Genomic DNA, 23,640 nt, shown 5'->3' on the forward strand with positions numbered 1-23,640 from the left:
CAGGGAGTGCGGCCCTGCCTGCTGACAGCCACCTGTACATATTTACCACTACAACACTGATTCTATAGTGTTTCCTGTATTTACTGTGAATGTTCACAAGAAACTGAACCTCAGCGTGCATATGGCGACATAAATGTACTTTGATTTACACGTACCACCTGTCCGTGTGTTACCTGGATTGTACCTGTACCCCCCGCAGAGAGGCCTGTTCTCCAATACTTGTACTGTTGATGCCACGTGTACCTATCTATAGCTGTACAGCTGTACCTGTACCCTAGCACCCCTTTACCAGTCACCTGTCTCGTGGTACCTCTGCAGTTTTACACCTGTGCCTGTACCACTCCCACAGTACTAAGTCACTGTACTACCTGGGCCACTCACACACTGCCGAGTTATTGCACCGCCCATACCTGGTTACCTGTCCCGCCGGTATCCCAGCACCACCTGTAGCGGTGACGCCGCCCGGTGCCCGCCCCCCGCGGGAGAGACTGTTCCGTCTCCGGCTCCTCCCACACCTGGGCTGGGGCGCGGCCGCTGCCAGTCCGAGAGTCGCGGCTGAGAGAGCGAGTGCGAGTGCGTCTCCGTCTCCTTTGGATCGACGGCGATCGGGGATCGGGAGCCGCTGTCCCAGACCGAGTCACGGTGAGTGCCTGAACCCGGGGACGCGCACTGGAGAACGGTCAGGGCTCGACCGTGAGCCCTCCCTCCCTTCCTCCCACCTCCTCCACCCCCTACCCTCCCTCCACCAAGTCGGGAAAGTTTGTCCTGCCTGGAAACTCTGGGCTCCCGGTCTGCATCCGACACCGGGTCCGGGTCCGGATCCGGATCTAGGTTTGGGTCTGAGACTGGACCTGGATCCGGGTCCCGGTCTACCTCCCCAGGCATTCCCCCACCCCCCCCCCAACCTTTTCCCGCAGCTAGATCCCAGGCTCCGGCTGCAATCCAGCTCCCGGATTTCCACTTGTGGCCGGTCCCGGTCCCTGTCCCTGTCCCGGGCGAGCGAGAGAGAGAGGTTTCACCCCTCGTGGGGAGAGGCGACCGAGAACGGGGGGACGGGGGTGAGGTGGGGGACAAAAGCGAAAAACAAAGGATGTATTGTCATTAAAGTAGGGGTCGCCGCTCAGCGGCGGGTGTCAGGGGTCTGAGAAGACTGGCCGCTGATGATCTGTGGAGTGGACTATCGGTGTAAGTGTGGCCCGGGGCGAGCGCTGGGCATAAACCTGAGGTACTGGGAAAGATTTAGTAGGGTTCGGATGTTATACTCTGGAGGTACGAGACTGGATTTCATCCAGGTATGCAAAACTATGAGGGGTATAGATAGGGTCAATGCAAGCAGGCTTTTTCCTCCGAAGTTGAATGTGTATAAGGTATTTTATGTGTTTAAACTTATTGTATTTTTTATTATGGTGTTTTTCCTCTTCTTGTGTTTTTTGTGCTGTATCTGAAACAGAGTAACAATTATTTTGTTCTCTACACTCCTAAACAGGAAATGATATTAAGCAATCTTTAAGTAGAGGTTATGAGTTAAGGGTTGAAGGTTAAAGGGAACATGGGGGGGGGAATCTTCCTTATTCAGAGAGTGGTGACAGTGTGGAATAAACTGCCAGCACAAGGGGTGGGTGTGGGTTTGATTTCAATATTTAGGAGAAGTTTGCATAGGTACATGGATGGGAGAGGTATGAAGAGCTATGATCTGGGTGCAGGTCAATGGGACCAGGCAGATTAATAGATCGGCATGGACCAGATGGGCTGAAGGGCCGGTTTGTGTGCTCTAGTGACTATGATCCCCTAACTGTTATGCCATTACTGAAGGCTCCAGTGGGAGCTGTGTACCAGTACCCTGGCACGGGTAGACGGGTAGAGTGTATGGACTGTGAGTCTGGTGAAAGTGGGGTCATGCCTGCCAACTCTTGAATTCTGAGAAGAAGGTGGAAAGAGTTGGAAATGCTCAGGCAGCATCTGTGGAGAGAGAAGCAGTTGATGTTTCTGGGTTTTGCTGCTTCCTGTTTCCAGAACCTTCTGTTTGTTATTTTAATTAGACTTGAACCTTCATAAAGTAATTTGTTGTCCTGTTTCTGTTGTATTGAGCTGAACAGTTTGGTAAACTGATCTGTTACTGTCACATTGGGTGGCATGGTGGTATGGCAGTTAGAAGCGCGCTGTTACAGCGACTGCGAATGTAGTTCAACTCCCAGCTCTGCCCCTCAGGAGTCTGTGACCACTGTCCAAGAGGGGCATGCAGGTCAGTGGGTTGATCGGTCACATGGGTGTAATTGGACTCAGAGGGCCAGAAGGGCTTGTTAGCGCGCAGTGCTGCAAAGTAAAATGAATGTACAGTGCAAAGCCATGGCATCCCTGCACAGCAAGGACCCTACAACCCACCTGTCAGTGTGTACACACCTTCTCTTTTGCATGTTGCTTGCTTATGTGTGCAATTTTTGTAATTCTATTGTATTTCTTTATTTTCCTGTAAGTACCTGCAAGGAGATGAATCTCGTGGGGGTTAGGGTAAACATACGCACTTTGGTAATAGATGTTCTTTGCCTTTGATTTTGACACAGTTACGCAATCAGTGAGGTAGAACAAGGGAAAACAATAGCAGACACAGAATAAAGTGTAACAGCTACAGAGAAGGGCCATAACGAGGCGGATTGTGACGTCTCATAGATTGGGCATAATGAAGTTAACTCGTATCTGAAAGTCTGTGAACTTGTGGAGTGAGGTTGTGAAGGTGTTCCATAACTGTATGTCCCAGCATGAACAAGGGAGTGAACCGAATAATATTCAATAACAGGTAATGAAACGGATATAGCTGACAGCCTATTCATGTGTGAGCACATGTCAAACAGCAACTGTTATATAAAGTACAAACACAGGAGATCCTGCAGATGCTGCAAATCCAGAGCAGCACCCACAAAATGCCCCAGGAACTCAGCAGGCCAGCAAGCAGCTCTGGAGAGGATAAATAGTCATTGTTTTGGGCCAAGGCCCTTCATCAGGACTGGAAAGGAAGGGGTGGAGCCAGTTGTATCTGCTTTATAGAATAACTGTTTGAAAAGGAGAAATGTGAAGCAGACAGTAAAATTCCTAAATGCAGAGCAGCAGGTTGAACAGTGGGCACCACAGAGGCAGAGTGGTCAGCCTGACACTTACAGCTTGGTGCTTTCCAGAACCGTCTGTAAGGAGTTCGTACGTTCTCCCTGTGACTGTGTAGGTTTCCTGTGGGTGCTCTGGTTTCCTCCCACATTCCAAAGAAATACGTGGTTAATTGGTCATTGTAAATTGACCTCTGATTAGGCCAATGTTGAATCAGCAGGTTGCTGGTTGTTGGGCAGAAGGGTCTGTTCTACACTGTTTCTCTTAGTAAAATAAATACTGTCACATGTACTCAAGTTCCAGTAATGTTTTATAACCTTGAATACGTATACAGTGCCTCTTTTGTTTGTGATCCATCCTGCTGAATCAGAAAGAACAAGGAACAAGTTTGGTTGCAGTTATGTAGAACATTGAGGTAGTACAAGGGAAAAGCAATAACAGAGTACAGGGTAAAGTGTTCCTGTTACAGAGAGACTGTAGCACAGGCAGAGTACAGGGTAAAGTGTTCCTGTTACAGAGAGAGTGTAGTGCAGGCAGAGTACAGGGTAAAGTGTTCCTGTTACAGAGAGAGTGCAGTGTAGGCAGAGTACAGGGTAAAGTGTTCCTGTTACAGAGAGAGTGTAGTGCAGGCAGAGTACAGGGTAAAGTGTTCCTGTTACAGAGAGAGTGCAGTGTAGGCAGAGTACAGGGTAAAGTGTTCCTGTTACAGAGAGAGTGTAGTGCAGGCAGAGTACAGGGTAAAGTGTTCCTGTTACAGAGAGAGTGCAGTGTAGGCAGAGTACAGGGTAAAGTGTTCCTGTTACAGAGAGAGTGTAGTGCAGGCAGAGTACAGGGTAAAGTGTTCCTGTTACAGAGAGAGTGTAGTGCAGGCAGAGTACAGGGTAAAGTGTTCCTGTTACAGAGAGAGTGTAGTGCAGGCAGAGTACAGGGTAAAGTGTTCCTGTTACAGAGAGAGTGCAGTGCAGGCAGAGTACAGGGTAAAGTGTTCCTGTTACAGAGAGAGTGTAGTGCAGGCAGAGTACAGGGTAAAGTGTTCCTGTTACAGAGAGAGTGCAGTGTAGGCAGAGTACAGGGTAAAGTGTTCCTGTTACAGAGAGACTGTAGCACAGGCAGAGTACAGGGTGAAGTGTTCCTGTTACAGAGAGAGTGCAGTGTAGGCAGAGTACAGGGTAAAGTGTTCCTGTTACAGAGAGAGTGCAGTGTAGGCAGAGTACAGGGTAAAGTGTTCCTGTTACAGAGAGACTGTACTGCAGGCAGACAGACAGTAAGGGGAAACATAGCAGAACTTGTTCAAGTTACTCAGGCAACATCTGTGGTGCTGGAAACAGAGTTAATATTTAAGATGCAGGGCGTTTGATCAGAACTGGGAGAAGGTTTATCACCAAGTATTTTCAATTCTAGTGAAAAATTGTTGACCAGTAAACCTTGCTGTGTTTTCCCTAGTCACAGGGACTTGCTGAGGCCTTATAAGGTCGTGGTCAGGCCGTACTTGGAAAAGATGTGCTAGCATTGGAGGAGGTCCAGAGGAGGTTTGCGAGAATGATCCTACAATGAAAGGGTTAACATATGAGCAGCATTTAATGGATCTAGGCCTGTACTTGGTGGAGTTTAGAAGAATTGAAACCTATTGAAAGGCTGAGAATGAGTGATATGGTGAGGATGTTTTCTATAGTGGGGGAGTCTAGGACCAGAGGGCACAGCCTCAGAATAGAGATGAGGAATTTCTTTAGCCAGAGGATGGTGAATCTGTGGAATTCATTGCCACAGATGGCTGTGGAGGCCAAGTCATTGAAGCAAAGGTTGACAGGTTTTTGATTAGTCAGGGCATCAAAGGTTACAAGGAGAATGGGCTTAGGAGGAATAACTCAACCACAAAGCAGTGGTGGAGAAGACTTGGTGGGCTATATGGCTTAATTCTGCTCATGTGTCTTACGGCCTTATATTTCTGTGTCTCCCCAACTCCATGGCGGTCTCAGTACTTCAGTCAGCTGTTTACTAAGGTTGCCTGTGTACATACATCTGCTGTTGCTTCTGGGCACATCTTCAGTGATGTTCCTGGAATCATCGGGTGTTTCAGGTCTTTCAACATCATACAACCTCTTCCAGGTGACCCAGCCGGGGCTGATCAGACCCCAGCTTGTGTCCAGATGGCTAGCTACTTATGACTCCATGGCTCCCCTCTTTTGAGCCACAGCCATCTTGAGGCCCTCTCTGCCGCATCGGTGGTACTGCAGATGGCTCTCCTGTTCCTCTCTCCCTCGATGCCCAAAATGCTGAAGGCTCTGGCTAGGGAACGGGCTGCGAATTCCCTACAACCAACCTCCACTGGGAGACACCTCGCTCTCCATCCAGCTTGCAGCTTCCTATCAACCCCTCCCTTCGCTGTTGCCTCCAGAATTTGGTTAACATCGTCATCAATCTGCTTCCACAGTGAAGTCATGTTAGCTGCAGCCCATTTGATCCGCCTCCTGTTAGACTTCATGTTGGAGGGATTAGTTTGCAACACTTGGAGGTTCTGGGCACTATGGGGTGACTCCGGGCCTGGCCCCTCCTTCGTCTCACCAGGTTGGACACCTGCGCGTTGTGCTGCTCCTGCTCCCGCCAAACACTGCATCCTCGCTTGGTGGATCTTCAAGCCGCGATCGTTCTTGCAGATCTTGCCACACGCAGGCTTCCTCATCATCGCTAATGTTACACAGCGGAGTTAAAACTAGAGTTGCAGGGGGATGGGAACCAGAGTGCCAGAACAGTTAGTGGAGAGGCTCTGGAGAAAGGTGTTGTTATTTTCAAGGTTAGGAATCAAAGCGGTGGGTTAATGTGCTAAACTGCAAGGAGTATTGTAGGAAAGGCAGATGGGCTCGGCATGGATCAGCACATGGAATTATGACATTGTAACCGCTGGTGAGGCAGGAGGGGCAGGACTGGCAGCTCAGTGTACCGGGGTTCTGTTGTTTCAGATATGTTGGAGTGGGGGAGGGATTAAAGGGGGAGGGTTGGCAATCACAGTCAGGGAAAATATCACAGCAGTGCTCAGTCAGGACCGACTGGAGAGAGCTTGTCCAGTAAGGCATCATCGGTAGAACTGAGGAATAAGAAAGGTATGACCACGTTAATAGGATTATATTATAAACCACCCAACAGTCCGTGAGATTTTAAGGAGCAAATTTGCAAAGCAACCGCAGACTGTTGCAAGAAACGCAAGGTTGTGATGGTAGGTGATTTTAACTATCCACAGATTGACTGCGACTCCCATGTGGTCAAAGGGCTGGATGGAAAGAGTTTGTCGAATGTCTCCGTAAAGTTCCATAATCGAACTCCCAACTAGAGAGAGTGCAATACCAGATCTCCTACTAGGCAATGAGAGGGCAGGTGACAGAAATCTATGCAGGGGAACACTTTGCATCTAGTAATCGTAATGCCATTAGCTTCAAGATAATTATGGAAAAGGATGGGTCTGGTCTTCAGGTTGAGATTCTAAATGAGAGAAAAACCGATTTGGATGGTATCAGAATAGATCTGGCAAATGTGGATTGGGACAGGCTGTTTTCTGGCATAGGTGTACTTGGTAAGTGGGAGGCCTTCAAAAGTGAAATTTTGAGAATACAAAGCTTGTATGTACCTGTCAGAATAAGAGGCAAGGATAACAGGTTGAGGGAGCCTTGGTTTTCCAGTGATATTGAGGCCCTGGTTAGGAAAAGAAGAGGATGTGCAAAGCAGGTAAGAACAAATGAGGTGCTAATGAAGTATAAGAGGTGCAAGAGAACACTCTTGCACTCCAAAAAGAAATTGGGGGCTAAAAGAAGGCACGATATTGCTCGGGCAGACAAGGCAAGGAAGAATCCTAAGGACTTCTACAGATATATTAGGAGCAATAGGATAGAGAGCAAGGGACAAAATTGGCCCTCTGGAAGATCGAATGGTAATTTATGCGTTGAGTTGGAAGAGATGTGGGAGATCTGAAATTGATTTTTTGCATCTGTATTTATCGGGAGATGGTCACAGAGTCCATAGAAGTGAGGCAAAGCAGAGGCGAGGTCTTAGACCCAATACAGATTACAGAAGAGGAGGCATGTGCTGTGCTGAGGAAAATCAGGGTGGATAAATCCTCAGGACCTGATTAGGTGTCCCCTCGGACCCTGTGGGAGGCAAGTACTGAAATTACAGGGGTATTTAAATCATTCTTAGCAACAGGGGATCTACTGGAGGATTGGAGGATTACTAATGTTGTTCCACTGTTTAAGAAAGACTCTTGAAAATAAACCAGGAAATTATAGGCTGGTGAGCCTGACATCAGCAGTGGGAAAGTTAATGGAATATATTCGAAGGGACCAGATATACAAGTATTTGGATGGACAGAGACTGATTAGATATGGTCAGCATGGCTTTGTGCATGGTAGGTCATGTCTAACCAATCTTAAAGAGATTTTCGAGGAATTTACCAGGAAAGTTGATGAAGACAAGGCAGTGGATGTGGTCTACATGGACTTTAGCAAGGCACTTGACAAGGTCCCACATGGGAGGCTGGTCAAGAAGGCTCAGTCACTCAGCATTCAAGATAAGAAAGTAAATTGGATCAGACATTGGCTTCGTGGACGAAACCAGAGAGAGGTTGTTGACAATTGTTTCTCTGACTGGGGGCCTGTGACTACTGGTGTGCCACAGGTGTGGTAACGTGGTAAGCTGGATCAGCGAATTTGTGGATGGCATCAAGATTGGGGGTTTAACGGACAGCGAGGGCATCTATCAGAGCTTACAGGGGGATCTGGACCAGCTGGAAAAAGGGCAGAAAAATGGCAGATGGAATGTAATGTAGCAAGTGCAAAGTGTTGCATCTTGGTAAGACCAACCCGGGGAAGGTCTTACATAGTGAACAGTAGGACACTGAGGAGTGTGGTAGAGCAAAGGGATCTGGGAATACAGATCCATCATTGAAAGTAGTGTCACAGGTAGATAGGGTGGTAAAGAAAGTTTTTTGGCATATTGGCCTTCATAAATCAATGTACTGAGTACAGGAGTCAGGATGTGATGTTGACGTTGTACAAGATATTGGTGAGGTCTAATTTGGAGTATTGTGTGCAGTTTTGGTCACCTACCTACAGGAAAGGTGTAAATAGGGTTGAAAGAGTAAAATTTACAAGGACTGTAGGACGTGAGTTATAAGGAAAGATTGAATAGGTTAGGATTTTACTCCCTGGAACATGGAAGATTGAGGGGTGATTTGATAGAAGTTTACAAAATGAAGAGGGTTATATGTAGTAGGGTAAATGCAAGCAGGCTTTTTCCACTGAGGTTGGGTGAAATTACAGTTAGAGATTATGGATTAAGGGGGAAAGGTGGAATGTGTAAGGGGAATTTTTCATTCTGAGGGTGTGGAGCGAACTGCTAGCACAAGTGGTGAATGCAGGATCGGTTTTAACGTTTGAATAGGTGCATGGATGGGGAGGGCTGGAGAGGACTACAGTCTGGCTGCAGGTCAGTGGGATGAGGCAGATTAATAGTTCAGCAGAGACTAGCTCAGCTGAAGGACCTATTTCTGTGCTGTAGTGCCTTCCCCACCATTGAGCACGACACGGAGCGTTGTCACAGAAATGCAGGGCACCCCCCACCCAGGTCACACTTTCTTCTTGCTGTTGTCATCAGGAAGAAGGTGTCAGGAGCCTCAGGATCCACACCATCAGGTTCAGGAACAGTTATTACCCCTCGACCTCTTGAACTGGTTCCTGAACCAGAGGGCAAACACGAGGAAATATGCAGGTGCTGGAATTTCAAGCAATACACATAAAAGTTGCTGGTGAATGCAGCAGGCCAGGCAGCATCTCTAGGAAGAGGTACAGTCGACATTTCGGGCCAACGACGACATTTCGGGACTGAAACGTCGACTGTACCTCTTCCTAGAGATGCTGCCTGGCCTGCTGCGTTCACCTGAACCAGAGGGAATAACTTCACTCGACCCATCACTGAACTGTTCCCACAACCTCTTTCAAGGTCTCTTCATCTCATGTTCTCAATATTTATTATCATTGCTGTATTTTTATTTTTTTCCTCAGCTCAAGCTGGTAAAACCTGTATGGGCATAGCCAAGCATGCTCATTTCTCAACCGCTAGGAACTTTTGGGCTGTTCTCGTGGCGTTTAGTATTGTGGTTTTCTGGAGATTTACATAGATATTGCTGTGTGCATCTAATTGTTTAATGCTATTGTATAGCGACTGGGTTGATTCTAGTTGTAGATACTACTGTTGGGACAACATATACCTTGTTCCTGTTCCATAGTCTTTCAATTTCCTCTTTTAATTCAGCATATTTCTGGAGTTTTTCATTATTGATTTCCGTATGTTGTGTGTTTGGAATGGCTATATCTACTAAGTAAGTTGTTCTTGCTTGTTTATCCTGTATTATTACATATATCACACACAGAACATAAACCAAAATATTACCACAAACAAGTTAATTAAATATAATTCATAGTCATAGTCATACTTTATTGATTCCGGGGGAAATTGGTTTTCGTTACAGTTGCACCATAAATAAATAGTAATAAAACCATAAATAGTTAAATAGTAATATGTAAATTATGCCAGGAAATAAATCCAGGACCAGGTGTCTGCCCCTCCAAGGGAGGAGTTGTAAAGTTTAATGGCCACAGGCAGGAATGATCAAAATGCAGTGGTGCACAGCACAGGTAAACAGCACAGTAAACAGCTCACTGTCCCCGTGACGAGACCTTGGTGGTGGCAGGGTATCCATTAGTCTCCCAGACTGAGGGAGGAAGCTGTTACCCAGTCTGACAGTCCTAGTCCTGATGCTCCTGTATCTCCTCCCTGACGGTAGTGGGTCAGAGAGATTGTGGGACGGGTCCTGATGTTCCTGTATCTCCTCCCTGACGGTAGTGGGTCAGAGAGATTGTGGGACGGGTCCTGATGTTCCTGTATCTCCTCCCTGATGGTAGAGGGTCAGAGAGATTGTGGGATGGGTCCTGATGTTCCTGTATTTCCTGCCTGATGGTAGAGGGTCAGAGAAATTGTGGGATGGGTCCTGATGTTCCTGTATTTCCTGCCTGACGGTAGAGGGTCAGAGAGATTGTGGTCGGGATCCTCAACAATGATTCAGGCCCTTCATCTGCAATGCTCATGGTAAATGTCACAGATAGGGAGAGCAGGATCCCAGTGACCCAGAGCAACACTGACAAAGTGATGCAGGAACTCAGCAGGTCAGACAGTATCTATGGAGAGGAATAATCTCTCTTGACTGTTTATTTTTCTATAGATACTGCCTGGCCTGCTGGGTTCCTCCAGCATTTTGTGTGTGTAGCTCAGATTTCCAGCATCTGCGGAATCTTCTATGCCCCTCTGGTGCAGAGAGGAGCTCGCGGAATGAAAAGAGAGAGAATTCCAGGCAGGAATGTGGCTGAACAGCAGGAGTGGAAGGTGGTGTGTACCTGGGCACCATGGATAGACTGTTTCACCACCCACCCGCGGCAGGGGGCACCTGGGCGTCGTGGATAGACTGTTTCACCACCCACCCGCGGCAGGGGGCACCTGGGCGTCATGGACAGACTGTTTCACCAACCTCTCCACTACCATATATCACATATATATCATACACTGACTCTTTCAGGGACTGTGGGGCGAGCCTGATCTGGCTGTTAATAGCAGAGTTCAGTTCTCATGCCAAAGACTGAAGGTGTCTGATGACTTCCGGTTTTCAGGGATATGGAGGTGTGCCGGGGTGACTCATCTCAGTAAGTTGGGAAGTCATTGCCGCTGTATAAAACTCTGGTTAGGTCATGTTTGGAGCATGGCCGAACTGTAAAAAAAATCCATTCCTTTCACCAAGCAGTGAGGCTGATCAATAACTCCACCCACTAACCCACCCTCCACGCTCCCAAACACCACTACTTTATTACTTCCTGTCCGTCACCTTATGTACAGACACTCCTGTGCCTAGCGTCACTTTATGGACACACAATCTATATAAGCTATCTTATGTATTTATATTTATTGTTTTTAATTATTGTTTTCTTTATCTTATTGTGTTTTTTGTGCTGCATCAGATCCGGAATTAACAACTTTTAACAATTATTTTGTTCTCCTTTACACCTGTGTACTGTAAATGACTTGAAACAATCTTGAATCTTGGGTGCAGTTCTGGTCTCCCATTGCAGGAGGCACGTGAAGGCTTGGAGTGGCTGCAGAAGAGCTTCACCAGGGTGCTGCCTGGATTAGAGGGCAACGAGAGGTTGGACAAACAGGTTGTTTTCTCTGGAGTGGCAGAGAAGGGGAGATTTGATAGGTTTATAAGATTATGAAAGGCATAGATGGAGTGGACAGACAGTATTTTTTTCCCAGTGCAGGAATGCCAAATACCAGAGGGCATAGAGTTCAGGTGAGGGGGGGAAAGTTCAAAAGAGACGTGTACGGGGTGAGTATTTTTTAAGCAGAGTAGCGGGTGGTGGCGGAGGCAGATACGATACTGGAGTTTAAGAGGCACATGAACAGACCGGGGATGGAGGGAGAGAGACTACGTACAGGCAGGTAGGGTTCGTTTGATTTGTCGTGATCAGCACGGAGATGCTGGGGCTGAAGGGCCTGACCCCATTCTGTACTGTTCTGTGTTCTAAACGGGCAGAGTGGCCGCAGGATGCGGCGCTGTGAGGATTTCTGCCTGTGAACCTTTAACCGGCGAGAGGGGGCTGTCACTGTGGCAGGGTAGGTGGGCCACGATGTACTCGTACTCACGGCAGAGAGTGCAGGAGTCCGTGCCTTTGTGTGTGAGTTGTAGGCTGTGGAGCACTGAGTTAGAGCACAACTCAAACAGGCGCCAGCTGCCACTGAGTCCCCGTGCCTCTCCCACTGCCAAAAACAATACATCAGCTCCCAGCCCCACAGGCCGCTGGGTCCTGTAAACAGCAGCTACCTGCCTCTGTAACAGGTGATGACAGCTCCAAAACAAACGGGGGAGGGGGTGACTCGCGTCAGCCGGGCGGGAGTCGCAGAGCGGTGGAACAGCTCAATTTCACTCAGCACCCGAGTCCCATCACGTTAACCCCTCCCGCACACACCTCACTCCTGTTCTCAGGCCAGAGCTTCAGGCAGTCTTTCCTGCACACCGAATATGCGATCTTTGCCCAGGCGACGGCCAATCGCTTGGGCTCTGTGCTGATCCACCCAGGCCGGTCCTTTCAGTACAATATCCACCCCGTCTGAGACCTGATCCCTCTGCCCTGTGACATTGGCCTGTCAGCCACCTTTCTCTCTCTGGATCAGGAGAAGGTGGTTGACAGGGTGAATCGTGGCTCTCTCCTCAGGACTCTGACTGCGTCTTGTTGCCCGTGTCTGTCTGTTTGACCCTGCCACCAAATTCCTGATCAAGGTCAATGGATCCTTGGCGGCACCCTATTGCTTGGGGGGTGGGGGCGTGAGTGTGCATCAGGGCTGCCCGATGTTGTACAGCCTTTCCTGTGCCCTCTTCGTAAGTGGTTAACAGGTTTGGTTCTGGCGAACTGGACATGATGATAGTCTTTACCACTTATGCTGACGATGTCCTCCTTACGATCACCAACCCTGCTGACCTACAGAGGATGCGAGACTACCAACCGGTCTTCTCAGCCACACTCTCTGCCAGCCAAGGTCAACAGGAGAATGTGCTCTGGTCTTTTAGTGGCCCAGCGGGAGATGGACTCCCTGCCAGAGGATCTAAGACCATTTGCGTGGAGCACCACGGACCTCCTCTATCTGGGGGTCTTCACTGCAGAGACTTGGCCGGCGAACTGGCGGGTCGTAGAGACGGAAGTCTCTGCTGACTGGGATGGTGGCAATCTTCTACCGGGGCAGGGCGTTGGTCATTAGCCTCCACGCCTTGGTACCAGCTGGTCACTCTAGTCCCACCAACTGTATTTGTCACCAGGATCCTGACGAAGTTGGTGGACTTCTTCTGGGGCACACCAGGTACTGTGTCTCTGCTGTGGTCCTGAGTATTCTGATTGCAGAGGGTGGTCGGTCACTGGTGTACGTACATACCCAGCTGGCAGCTCTCTCCCTCAACACCCTCTGAGATGGCACGCACTGGTGACACACTTACTTTGCCTGTGGCATTGCGTAAAGGAGGGCACATGGCTCCTGGTGGCAAGCATCAGCCACGTCACCATGCGGGAGATGCCAGGGTTTCACCAGAAGCTACTGCAGGTCTGGAGTGGGCTCTTCTGGTCAGAGTACTCCACGATGTGTCGAGATGGTTCTCGTACGGGCTTCCGTTGCACATTTCTCACTTCAGTGCCCTCGCCTGCCGTCCGGGCACACTGTGGCAGCCTGGCTTACCATCAGGCAGTGAGGGAGGCCACCAGCGGAAGTCTGTCTGTGCAGGGGTCATTCCCCTGTACATTGGGGACCTGGGGCGGAGGGGTCTTGTACAGGGCAGTACAATGTAATAGATTCCTGAGCAGCTTCACTGTTACTCTGTCCACCTGTCTTGTCTGTGGCCGGGAGGAGTCAATGTACCATGCCCCCATGGATGCGAGGGGTTGCAGCCCGTTTAAATATCTGAAGGGGCTGCTACTCAAGTTCTGGCTGCACTTCAGCCCCACGCTCCTGGTTTATGGTCACCCAGTCGGGGTGGGGGAGGGGGTCGCTCAGAGGATGTCCTGTGATCCTGTGATGTCAATGATAATGATTCTGATCCCGAACCACTTACTCAGTCTGACTCTTCCCCACCCACTCATGAACTCAAAGTGCACGAGTTCAATTTGCCACTGACTGGGGTCCAATCCCTCTGGCACTTTCCCACCCCCTCCTTGGGGCACTTCCCCACATCCCCCCCACCTCAACCAGTGAAACTTTATCCCAGCGGCCTGGACAGTGTTTGCTAGAGTATGGGGGAGGTGAGTGGTTAAAGATTACCCACTCTATCCACCTTGTTAACCCTGGACCAACAAAAAAATGAGACAAATATTAGCTTTATTTGTCACACGTACATCAAAACAAACAGTGAAATGCATTGTTTACGTCAACAACCAACAGTCTGAGGATTGTGCTGGGGGCAGCCCGCAAGAATGGCCAAGCTTCTGACAATAATGCAGCGTACAGACAGCGTACTAACCCTAACCTTAATGTCTTTGGATTGTTCATTTACAGGGCAAGATTGCTGCTTCCAATGCTAGCATTTATTTCTTATCTGTCATCACCCTGGCGATGGGGATAGTCACTTTGTCCATTTGTGTGGGAGAACGATAAGGGAGAACATGGAGAATAGAACAGAACAGGCCCTTTGGCCCACAGTGTTGTGCTGAACCAATTCAATTAGTAATCAAATGGCCAACTAACCTAATCTCTTCTGCCTACACAATGTCCAGATCCCTCCATTATCCTCACATTCATGTGCCTATCTAAATGTCTCTAATGTATCTGCCTCTACCACCACCCCAGGCAGTGCGTTCCACACACCCACCACCCTCTGAATAAAAAAAAACTTGCCCCTCACATCTCCATTGAAATTATCCCTCTCACCTTAAATGCATGACCGCTGGTATTAGACATTTAAACCCTGGAAAAAAGATACTGTCTGTCTCCTCTATCCATGCCCCTCATAATCTTATAAATGTCTATCAGATCTCCCTCAGCAAAACCTCTCATGATAGCACATGCCCTCTAATCCAGGCAGCAGCCTGGTGAACCTCTCCTGCACCCTCTCCAAAGCCTCAACATCTTTTCTCTAATGGGGTGACCAGAACTGTATGCAGTATTCCAGATGAGGGCTAACTAGAGTTTTATAAAGGTACAACATGACTTCCTGAACTCAATCCCTTGACTCTTGAACGTAGCCACATTCAGAGAGTTATGAACTTGAATCCAAACACCCCTCTACTCATCTGGACTTTACGGATCTGAGTAGCCACAGTGAGTAACTGTGGTGGATTTTGTAGACGGTACACTCTGAAACTACTGAGGGTGTGTTAGCAGGCTAGATGGCCTTCTCTCCAGACTTTTAGAGCAATACAAGACAGAACCAGGCCCTTTGGCCCATCTAGTCCATGCATGCCTGGTCTTCTGCCTAGACCTGTGGACACACACCCTCCATACCCTTCCCATCATGTACCATCGGTGTAAAGAAGTTCCCCCTCAGGTTCATCTTTCACCCTTGACCTATAGCCTCAAGTTGTAGACTCACACAACCTTAGTGGAAATTTCAAGGCACACAAAATGCTGGAGGAACTCAGCAGGCCAGGCAGCATCTGTGGAGGAGGGTACAGTTAGCATTTTGGGCTGAGACCACCCTGCAGTCCTGCACCTTTCCCAGTGTGTTGTTTGTGTTGCTTGGATGTCCAGCATCTGCAGAATTTCGTTTCTTAGTGGAAAAAGTCTGCTTGCATTGACCCTATCTACAGTCCTCGTAATTTTGTGTACGTCTGTCACACCTCCCCTCATTCTCCTATATAAATCTATATACCTCTATCGCACGTCCCCTCACTCTCCTACATTTCACGGAATAAAATCCAAACCTATTGAGCCTTTCCTGATAACTCGGGTCCTCAAGTCCCACAATTGTTAGGCTGGATAAATCCCCAGGGTCTGACGAGCTCTTCCCTTGGACCCTGCAGGAGGCAAATGCAGAAATTGCAGAGATATTTAAATCATCCTTAGTGACAGATGAGATATCAGAAGATTGGAAGATAGCCAATGTCTTTCTGATGTTTAAGAAAGGCTTTAAGAATAAACCAGGAAATCATAGGCTGATTAAGGATCGTGGCATGGCTTTGTGCGTGATAGATCATGTCTAACCAATCTTATTGGTTTTTCAAGGAAGTTACCAGGAAAGTGGATGAAGGCAAGGCAGTGGATGTTGTCTTTGTGGACTTTAGTAAGGCATTTGACAAGGTCCCACATGGGAGTTTAGTCAGGAAGGTTCAGCCACTCAGCATTCAGAATGAGGTAGTAAATTGGATTAGACGTTGGCTTTGTGGGAGAAGCCAGAGAGTGGTAGTAGATGGTTGCCCTGACTGGAGTCCTGTGACTAGTGGTGTGCCGCAGGAACCTGTTCTGTGCTGGGTCCATTGTTGTTTGTCACCTATATCAGTGATCTGGATGATAATGTGGTTAACTGGATCAGCAGACTTGCTGATGACACCAAGACTGGGGGTGCAGTGCTCGGTGAGGAAGGCGATCTTGGCTTGCAGTGGGATCTGAGCCAGCTGGAAAGATGGGCTGAAAAATGTCAGGTGGAATTTTATGCAGACAAGTGTGAGTCATAGTCATACTTTATTGATCCCAGGGGAAATTGGTTTTCGTTACAGTTGCACCATAAATAATTAAATAGTAATAAAACCATAAATAGTTAAATAGTAATATGTAAATTATGCCAGGAAATAAGTCCAGGACCAGCCTATTGGCTCAGGGTGTCTGACCCTCCAAGGGAGGAGTTGTAAAGTTTGATGGCCACAGGCAGGAATGACTTCCTATGACGCTCTGTGTTGCATCTCGGTGGAATGAGTCTCTGGCTGAATGTACTCCTGTGCCCACCCAGTCCATTATGTAGTGGATGGGAGACATTGTCCAAGATGGCCTGCAACTTAGACAGCATCCTCTTTTCAGACACCACCGTCAGAGAGTCCAGTTCCATCCCCACAACATCACTGGCCTTACGAATGAGTTTGTTGATTCTGTTGGTGTCTGCTACCCTCAGCCTGTGAGGTGTTGCACTTTGGTAGGACTAACAGGGGGTAGGTTTTACACAGTGAATGGTAGGGCACAGAGAAGTGTGGTACAACAAATGGATCTGGGAATACTGTTTTTCTCTGTTGATCAGTGTCAAAAAAGCCAAATTAAATCCACTGCGATTCAATGTTGTAAAACAGTAAAACATGAAAACTTCCAAGAGGGCTGAATACTTTTTATAGACACTGGATATGCATATTAAATAATGAAGTTAAAATAAGATATGCAAAATAACAGAAATAAAAAAGTAGTGAGGTAGTGTTCACGGGTTCAATGTCTATTTAGAAATCAGATGGCAGAGGGGAAGAAGCTGTTCCTCAAACTCTGAGTGTGCCTTCAGGCTTCTGTACCTCCTTCCTGACGGTATCAATGAGAAGAGAGCTTGTTCTGGGTGATGGGGGCCCTTAATGACGGACAACGCCTTCCTGAGGCACCGCTCCTTGAAGATGTCCTGGATACTACAGAGGCTAGTACCCAAGATGGAGATGACTACTTTAACAACTTTATTCGATCCTGAGCAGTAGCCTCCCACCTCCACCCCCTACATACCAGATGGTGATGCAGCCTGTCTGAATGCTCTCCACCGTACATCTGTAGAAGTTCTCGAGCGTTTTAGGTGACAAACTAAATCTCCTCAAACTCCTAATGAAATATAGCCGCTGTCTTGCCTTCTTTATGGCTGCATCGATATGTTGGGATCAGGTTAGGTCCTCAGAGATCTTGGCACCCAGGAACGAGCTCACTCTCTCTACTTCTGATCTCTCTGAGGGTTGGTACATGGTCCTTTGTTCTAACTCTTTCTGAAGTCTACAATCAGCTCTTTGATAGGGTCATGCAAGCAGGCTTTTCCACTGAGACTTGGTGGGACCACAACTAGAGGTCATGGGTTAACATGAAAGGTGAAAGTTTAAGGGGAACATGAGAGGAAACTTCTTTACTCAGAGGGCCATGAGAGTGTGGAATGAGTGTCCTATGCAAGAGGTGCATGGGAGCTCGATGTCAATGTTTAAGAGAAGTTTGGATAGGTATGACGATGTCAGGAATATGGAGGCTATGAGAGTAGACAGTTTAAATAGTCCAGCATGGACTAAATGGGCTGAAGGGCCTGTTTCTGTGCCGTGCCTCACTATGACTAACACATAGTACACTCTGATTGTATAAGAGATGTTTAAAAAGTCTGAACAGTGGGTAGAAGTTCTCCTTGAGCCCGGGGGGGGGAAGAATATCCGGGGTGCGTGAGGTCTTTGGCTGCTTTACTGAGGCAAATTTCTCGGAAGTCTTTTGGCACTCGGGTGACACTGCATCCATTTGCTCCCCAGTCATCAGCCCTGCCCTCTCTGTCCTCAAGAACTGCCTGAATTTGCCAAGCGGAGTTTCCCTCTCGCCGGTAATTGTTGTGTGATGATTAATACCCTCTACTACGCCAGGCATGTGATGGTGTCAGAGTAACATTGCTCAACCTGGCTCTGCCCTGGAATGCAGAGCGGCCGAGGAATGTGATCAGCATTCTCAGGCTCCGTCCCTTCCTCCCTCCCCACCCCCCCCCAGCACGCTGGAACTTCCTCCAGACTCTCTGCACTCCAGTGCGGCTCACTGCCACACCCCACCTGCCAGGGCTTCTCCTCCGGCAGCTGGAACTTCCTCCGGGGTCACTGCACCCCCCAGCATGCTGGGACCTCCTCCAGTCTCTCTGCACTCTAGTGCAACTCACTGCCACACCCCACCCGCCAGGGCTTCTTCCCCAGCAGCTGGAACTTCCCCCGGGGTCACTGCACTCCAGTGCGGCTCACTGCCACACCCTACCTGCCAACTGCACCCCCCCCCAGCACGCTGGAACTTCCTCCAGACTCTCTGCACTCCAGTGCGGCTCACTGCCACACCCCACCCGTCAGGGCTTCTCCCCCAGCAGCTGGAACTTCCCCCGGGGTCACTGCACTCCAGTGCGGCTCACTGCCACACCCCACCCGTCAGGGCTTCTCCCCCAGCAGCTGGAACTTCCCCCGGGGTCACTGCACTCCAGTGCGGCTCACTGCCACACCCCATCCGCCAGGGCTTCTCCCCCGGCAGCTGGTGATATTCTCTGTACTATGTGGGATGCGATAGGAAATCAGTTTTGTTCCAATTGCCGTGCTACAGTGAAAAGTTTGTGCTGTGCTCTGTTTATACAGGTCAGATCATTTCACAGTGCGTTGAGGTGTTGGTTGTCTGTCACATACAACAATGACAGGAAACCTGTCTGGTAGTTTCTAAGTGAAAAGGGTATTGCACTGGGGCAATCCCACTCTCTCTAGCTCGAGTGGTCGTCACAGCTGAGGTCTTGGTTGCAGTGGATGACCCTGATCTCTTCTCTGCCTCGTCATGTCCTTCGCTCTCCGGAGAACGATACAGAGCCGTTGGTTATGGGGTGTCCAGGAGGGTAGCACGTCTGGTGAAGGGGCTTGTCATGTCCATTCCCGGGCAGCTCACTTCCCTTTAACACCATCTAACACAGGAGCAGAATTAGGCCATTCAGCCCATCAACTCTGCTCCGCCATTCCATCATGGCTGATCCCGGATCCCACTCAACCCCATACACCCGCCTTCTCACAATATCCTTTGATGCCCTGACTGATCAGGAAACGATCAACTTCCACCTTAAATATACCTCCACCACAGTCTGTGGCAGAGCATTCCACAGATTCACTGTTCTCTGAAAAAAATCCTCCTTACTTCTGTTCTAACAGGTCACCCCTCAGTTTTGAGGCTGTGCCCTCTAGTTCTGGATACCCCCACCATAGAAAACACCCTCTCCACATCCACCCTATCTAGTCCTTTCAACATTCAGTAGGTTTCAATAAGATCCCCACATATTCTTCTAAATCTCAGTGAGTACAGGCCCAAAGCTGCCAAACACTCCTCATATGTTAACCCCTTCATTCCTCGAATCATCTTCGTGAATCTCCTCTGGACTCTCTCCAATGACAACATATCCTTTCTGAGATATGGGGCCCAAAACTGTTGACAATACTCCGAGTGCAGCCTGACCAGTGTCTTATAAAGCCTCAGCATTATCTCCTTGTTTTTATATTCTATTCCCCTTGAAATAAATGCCAACATTGCATTTGCCTTCTTTACCACAGACTCAACCTGTAAATTAAACTTCTGGGAGTCTTGTACGAGGACTCCTAAGTCCTTCTGCACCTCTGATATTTGGATTTTCTCCCCGTTTAGATCATAGTCTGCACTATTATTCCTTTTACTAAAATGCATTTTCATACATTTCCCAACACTCTATTCCAACTGCCACTTTTTTGCCCATTCTTCCGACTTGTCTATGTCCTGCTGCAATTGCATTGTTTCCTCAGCACTACCTACCCCTCCACCTATCTTCATATCATCTGCAAACTTTGCCACAAAGCCATCAATTCCATTATCTAAATCACTGACAAACAATGTGAAAAGCAGCAGTCCTAATACTGACCCCTGAGGAACACCACTAGTCATTGACAGCCAACCAGAACAGGTCCCCTTTTATTCCCACTCACTGCCTCCTGCCTGTCAGCCATTCTGCTATCCATGCCAGTATCTTTCCTGAAGTGCCATAGGATTTTATCTTGTTAAGCAGCCTCATGTGTGACATCTTATCAAATGCCTTCTGAAAATCCAAGTGAATGACATCCACTGCCTCTCCTTTGTCCACCCTGCTTGATACTTCCTCGAAGATTTGTCAGGCATGATTTCCCTTTACAGAAACTATGCTGACTTTGACTTATTTTATCATTAGTCTTCAAGTACCCCGAAACCTCATCTTTAATTATAGACCCTAACACTTTCCTAACCACTGAGGGCCCACTTTGGGCCCCACCAGACACTCCGCCCTCACCTGTAGCTCCAAGTACCTGTGTTCATGCCATAGCAGCCACACTCCTGACCACCACTTTGACAGGCTCGTGAGACCAGGCGAGAGTGGCTGGTGAGCCTTGTAAACTGGGGAGATCAGGACTGGCCTGTCCTAGCATGTGAAGGCAGCTCTGGCGGACTGGGCGGATAATCATGATTATGGTCCTATGACCGTTGAGGTAGAACAAGGTAAAACCATAACAGAATGCAGAACAAAGTGTAACAACTACAGATAAAATGCAGTGAAGATAAGACAATAAGGTGCGAGGTCATAACGAGCTAGATTGTGAGGTTAAATGTCCCTATCGTACAAGAAACCCATTCAATAATCCTATAATAGTGGGGTAGAAGTTGTCCTTCAGCCGGTGGGACATGCTTTCAGGCTTTTGTATCTTCTGCCCGATGGGAGAGGGGAGAAGATTCAATGTCCGGTGTAAGGGGGGTCTCTGATTACACTGGCTGCTTTACTGAGGCAGTGAGACGTGTAGACAGAGTCCATGGAGGGAGGCTGGTTTCTGTGATGTGCTGAGCTGTGTGCACAACTCTCTGTGGTCACAGGCAGAGCTGTTACCGTCCCAGGCTGTAATGCACCTCGATAGAAAACTTTCTGTGGTGTATCGATAAAAATTGGTAGGGTCAAAGGGGACTTTTTAAATTTCTTTAGTCTCCTGAAGATGCTAATCAGCTTTCCTGTCACAGGGTCCGTGTGCTCGGACCAGGCCGGACTGTTGGACCAGTACAGAGGGTCACTCTGTGGGAGGGAAGGTAAGTGCAGATGGCTAGGTGGGACGGGGTGAGGGGTGCCAGGGATCACTGTTCTCACCCGTTGCTGAGGGCCCTCTCCCTGTTGCAGAGCAGTGCCCGCGTGGGGCCCCGATGCCAGTGTCGGCCGGCACCCTGATGGAGCTGAAGGTGTGGGTGGAGGGTGTACAGAGAGTGGTGTGCGGGGTGACCGAGGACACCAGCTGCCAGCAAGTCGTGATCGCTCTGGCACAGGCCATAGGTGAGTAGCTGAACCGGGGTGGGGGGCTTTGGGGCAGAGGTGGGTGGGGACGAATGGGCTGTGAAGGGAGGGGTTTGGGTGGGAGAGGAGGGATGATGGGGTGTTGTGGAGATGGGTGGGTGGTGAGGGAAGGGTTTGGGTGGGAGAGGGGTGCGGTGGGTTGGTTGTGGAGATGGATGGGCGGTGAGGGAGGGGTTTGGGTGGGAGAGGAGGGCAGTGGGGTGGTTGTGGAAATGGGTGGGGGGGAGATGGGTGGATGGTGAGGGAGGGGTTTGGGTGGGAGAGGGGGTGATGAGGTGGTTGTGGAGATGGCTGAGGGGGGAGAGATGGATGGGTGGTGAGGGAGGTGTTTGGGTGGGAGAGGAGAGATGATGGGGTGTTGTGGAGATGGGTGGGTGGTGAGGGGAGGGTTTGGGTGGGAGAGGGGGTGATGTGGTTGTGGAGATGGATGAGGGGGGAGAGATGGATGGGTGGTGAGGGAGGTGTTTGGGTGGGAGAGGAGAGATGATGGGGTGTTGTGGAGATGGGTGGGTGGTGAGGGGAGGGTTTGGGTGGGAGAGGGGGTGATGAGGTGGTTGTGGAGATGGGTGAGGGGGGGAGATGGGTGGGGGGTGAGGGGGGAGATGGGTGGGTGGTGAGGGAGGGGTTTGGGTGGGAGAGGGGGTGATGGGGCGGTTGTGGAGATGGGTGAGGGGGGAGATGGGTGGGTGGTGAGGGAGGGGTTTGGGTGGGAGAGGAGGGATGATGGGGTGTTGTGGAGATGGGTGGGTAGTGAGGGAGGTGTTTGGGTGGGAGAGGAGGGGTGATGGGGTGATTGTGGAGATGGGTGGGTGGTGAGAGAGGGGTTTGGGTGGGAGGGGGGGTGGTGGGGTGGTTGTGGAGATGGGTGGGTGGTGAGGGAGAGGTTTGGGTGGGAGAGGGGGTGATGGGGTGTTGTGGAGATGGGTGGGTGGTGAGGGAGGGGTTTGGGTGGGAGAGGGGTGCGGTGGGGTGGTTGTGGAGATGGGTGGGTGGTGAGGGAGGGGTTTGGGTGGGAGAGGGGGTGATGGGGTGTTGTGGAGATGGGTGGGTGGTGAGGGAGGGGTTTGGGTGGGAGAGGGGTGCGGTGGGGTGGTTGTGGAGATGGGTGAGGGGGAGAGATGGATGGGTGGTGAGGGAGGTGTTTGGGTGGGAGAGGGGTGGGGTGGTTGTGGAGATGGGTGGGGGGGAGATGGGTGGACGGTGAGGGAGGGGTTTGGGTGGGAGAGGGGGTGATGAGGTGGTTGTGGAGATGGGTGAGGGGGGAGAGATGGATGGGTGGTGAGGGAGGTGTTTGGGTGGGAGGGGAGAGATGAGGGGGTGTTGTGGAGATGGGTGGGTGGTGAGGGGAAGGTTTGGGTGGGAGAGGGGGTGATGAGGTGGTTGTGGAGATGGGTGGGTGGTGAGGGAGGGGTTTGGGTGGGAGAGGGGTGCGGTGGGGTGGTTGTGGAGATGGGTGAGGGGGAGAGATGGATGGGTGGTGAGGGAGGTGTTTGGGTGGGAGAGGGGTGCGGTGGGGTGGTTGTAGAGATGGGTGGGCGGTGAGGGAGGGGTTTGGGTGGGAGAGGGGGTGATGAGGTGGTTGTGGAGGTAGGTGAGGGGGGAGAGATGGATGGGTGGTGAGGGAGGTGTTTGGGTGGGAGAGGAGGGATGATGGGGTGTTGTGGAGATGGGTGGGTGGTGAGGGAAGGGTTTAGGTGGGAGAGGAGGGCAGTGGGGTGGTTGTGGAGATGGGTGAGGGGGGAATGGGTGGTGAGGGAGGGGTTTGGGTGGGAGAGGAGGTGTGATGGGGTGGTTGTGGAGATGGAAAGGGGGTTTAGGGGTTAGGGGAGACAGTGAAGCGTTATGAGGGTTTGGGCAGAGACAGCTGGGTGGTATAGATGGGGTGTGATTCTAGTCACCTACCTGGGAATGTATGAGGGATGAGGACACGCGGCCTC

The 23,640-nt window shown here is 49.8% G+C and overlaps 1 protein-coding gene across 2 annotated transcripts in view; it reads left to right on the forward strand.

The window, feature by feature from the left end:
• Positions 1-484: 484 nt before the first annotated feature.
• LOC140205333 (ras association domain-containing protein 7-like) overlaps positions 485-23,640 on the forward strand; it is a 35,952-nt gene continuing 12,796 nt past the window's right edge. Inside the window, exons 1-2 of one of the 2 annotated variants that reach the window (XM_072272920.1) lie at positions 485-642; positions 21,533-21,682. In XM_072272920.1, coding sequence (XP_072129021.1) covers positions 21,556-21,682 — 127 coding nt within the window. In that variant the 5' untranslated portion in view covers positions 485-642; positions 21,533-21,555. Of the gene's footprint in view, positions 643-21,378; positions 21,445-21,532; positions 21,683-23,640 lie in introns of those variants that run through there. The other variant, XM_072272919.1, reaches the window with a different exon arrangement.

This window comes from Mobula birostris, chromosome 11 (genome assembly GCF_030028105.1).
Source record: "Mobula birostris isolate sMobBir1 chromosome 11, sMobBir1.hap1, whole genome shotgun sequence".
NCBI lineage: Eukaryota > Metazoa > Chordata > Chondrichthyes > Myliobatiformes > Myliobatidae > Mobula > Mobula birostris.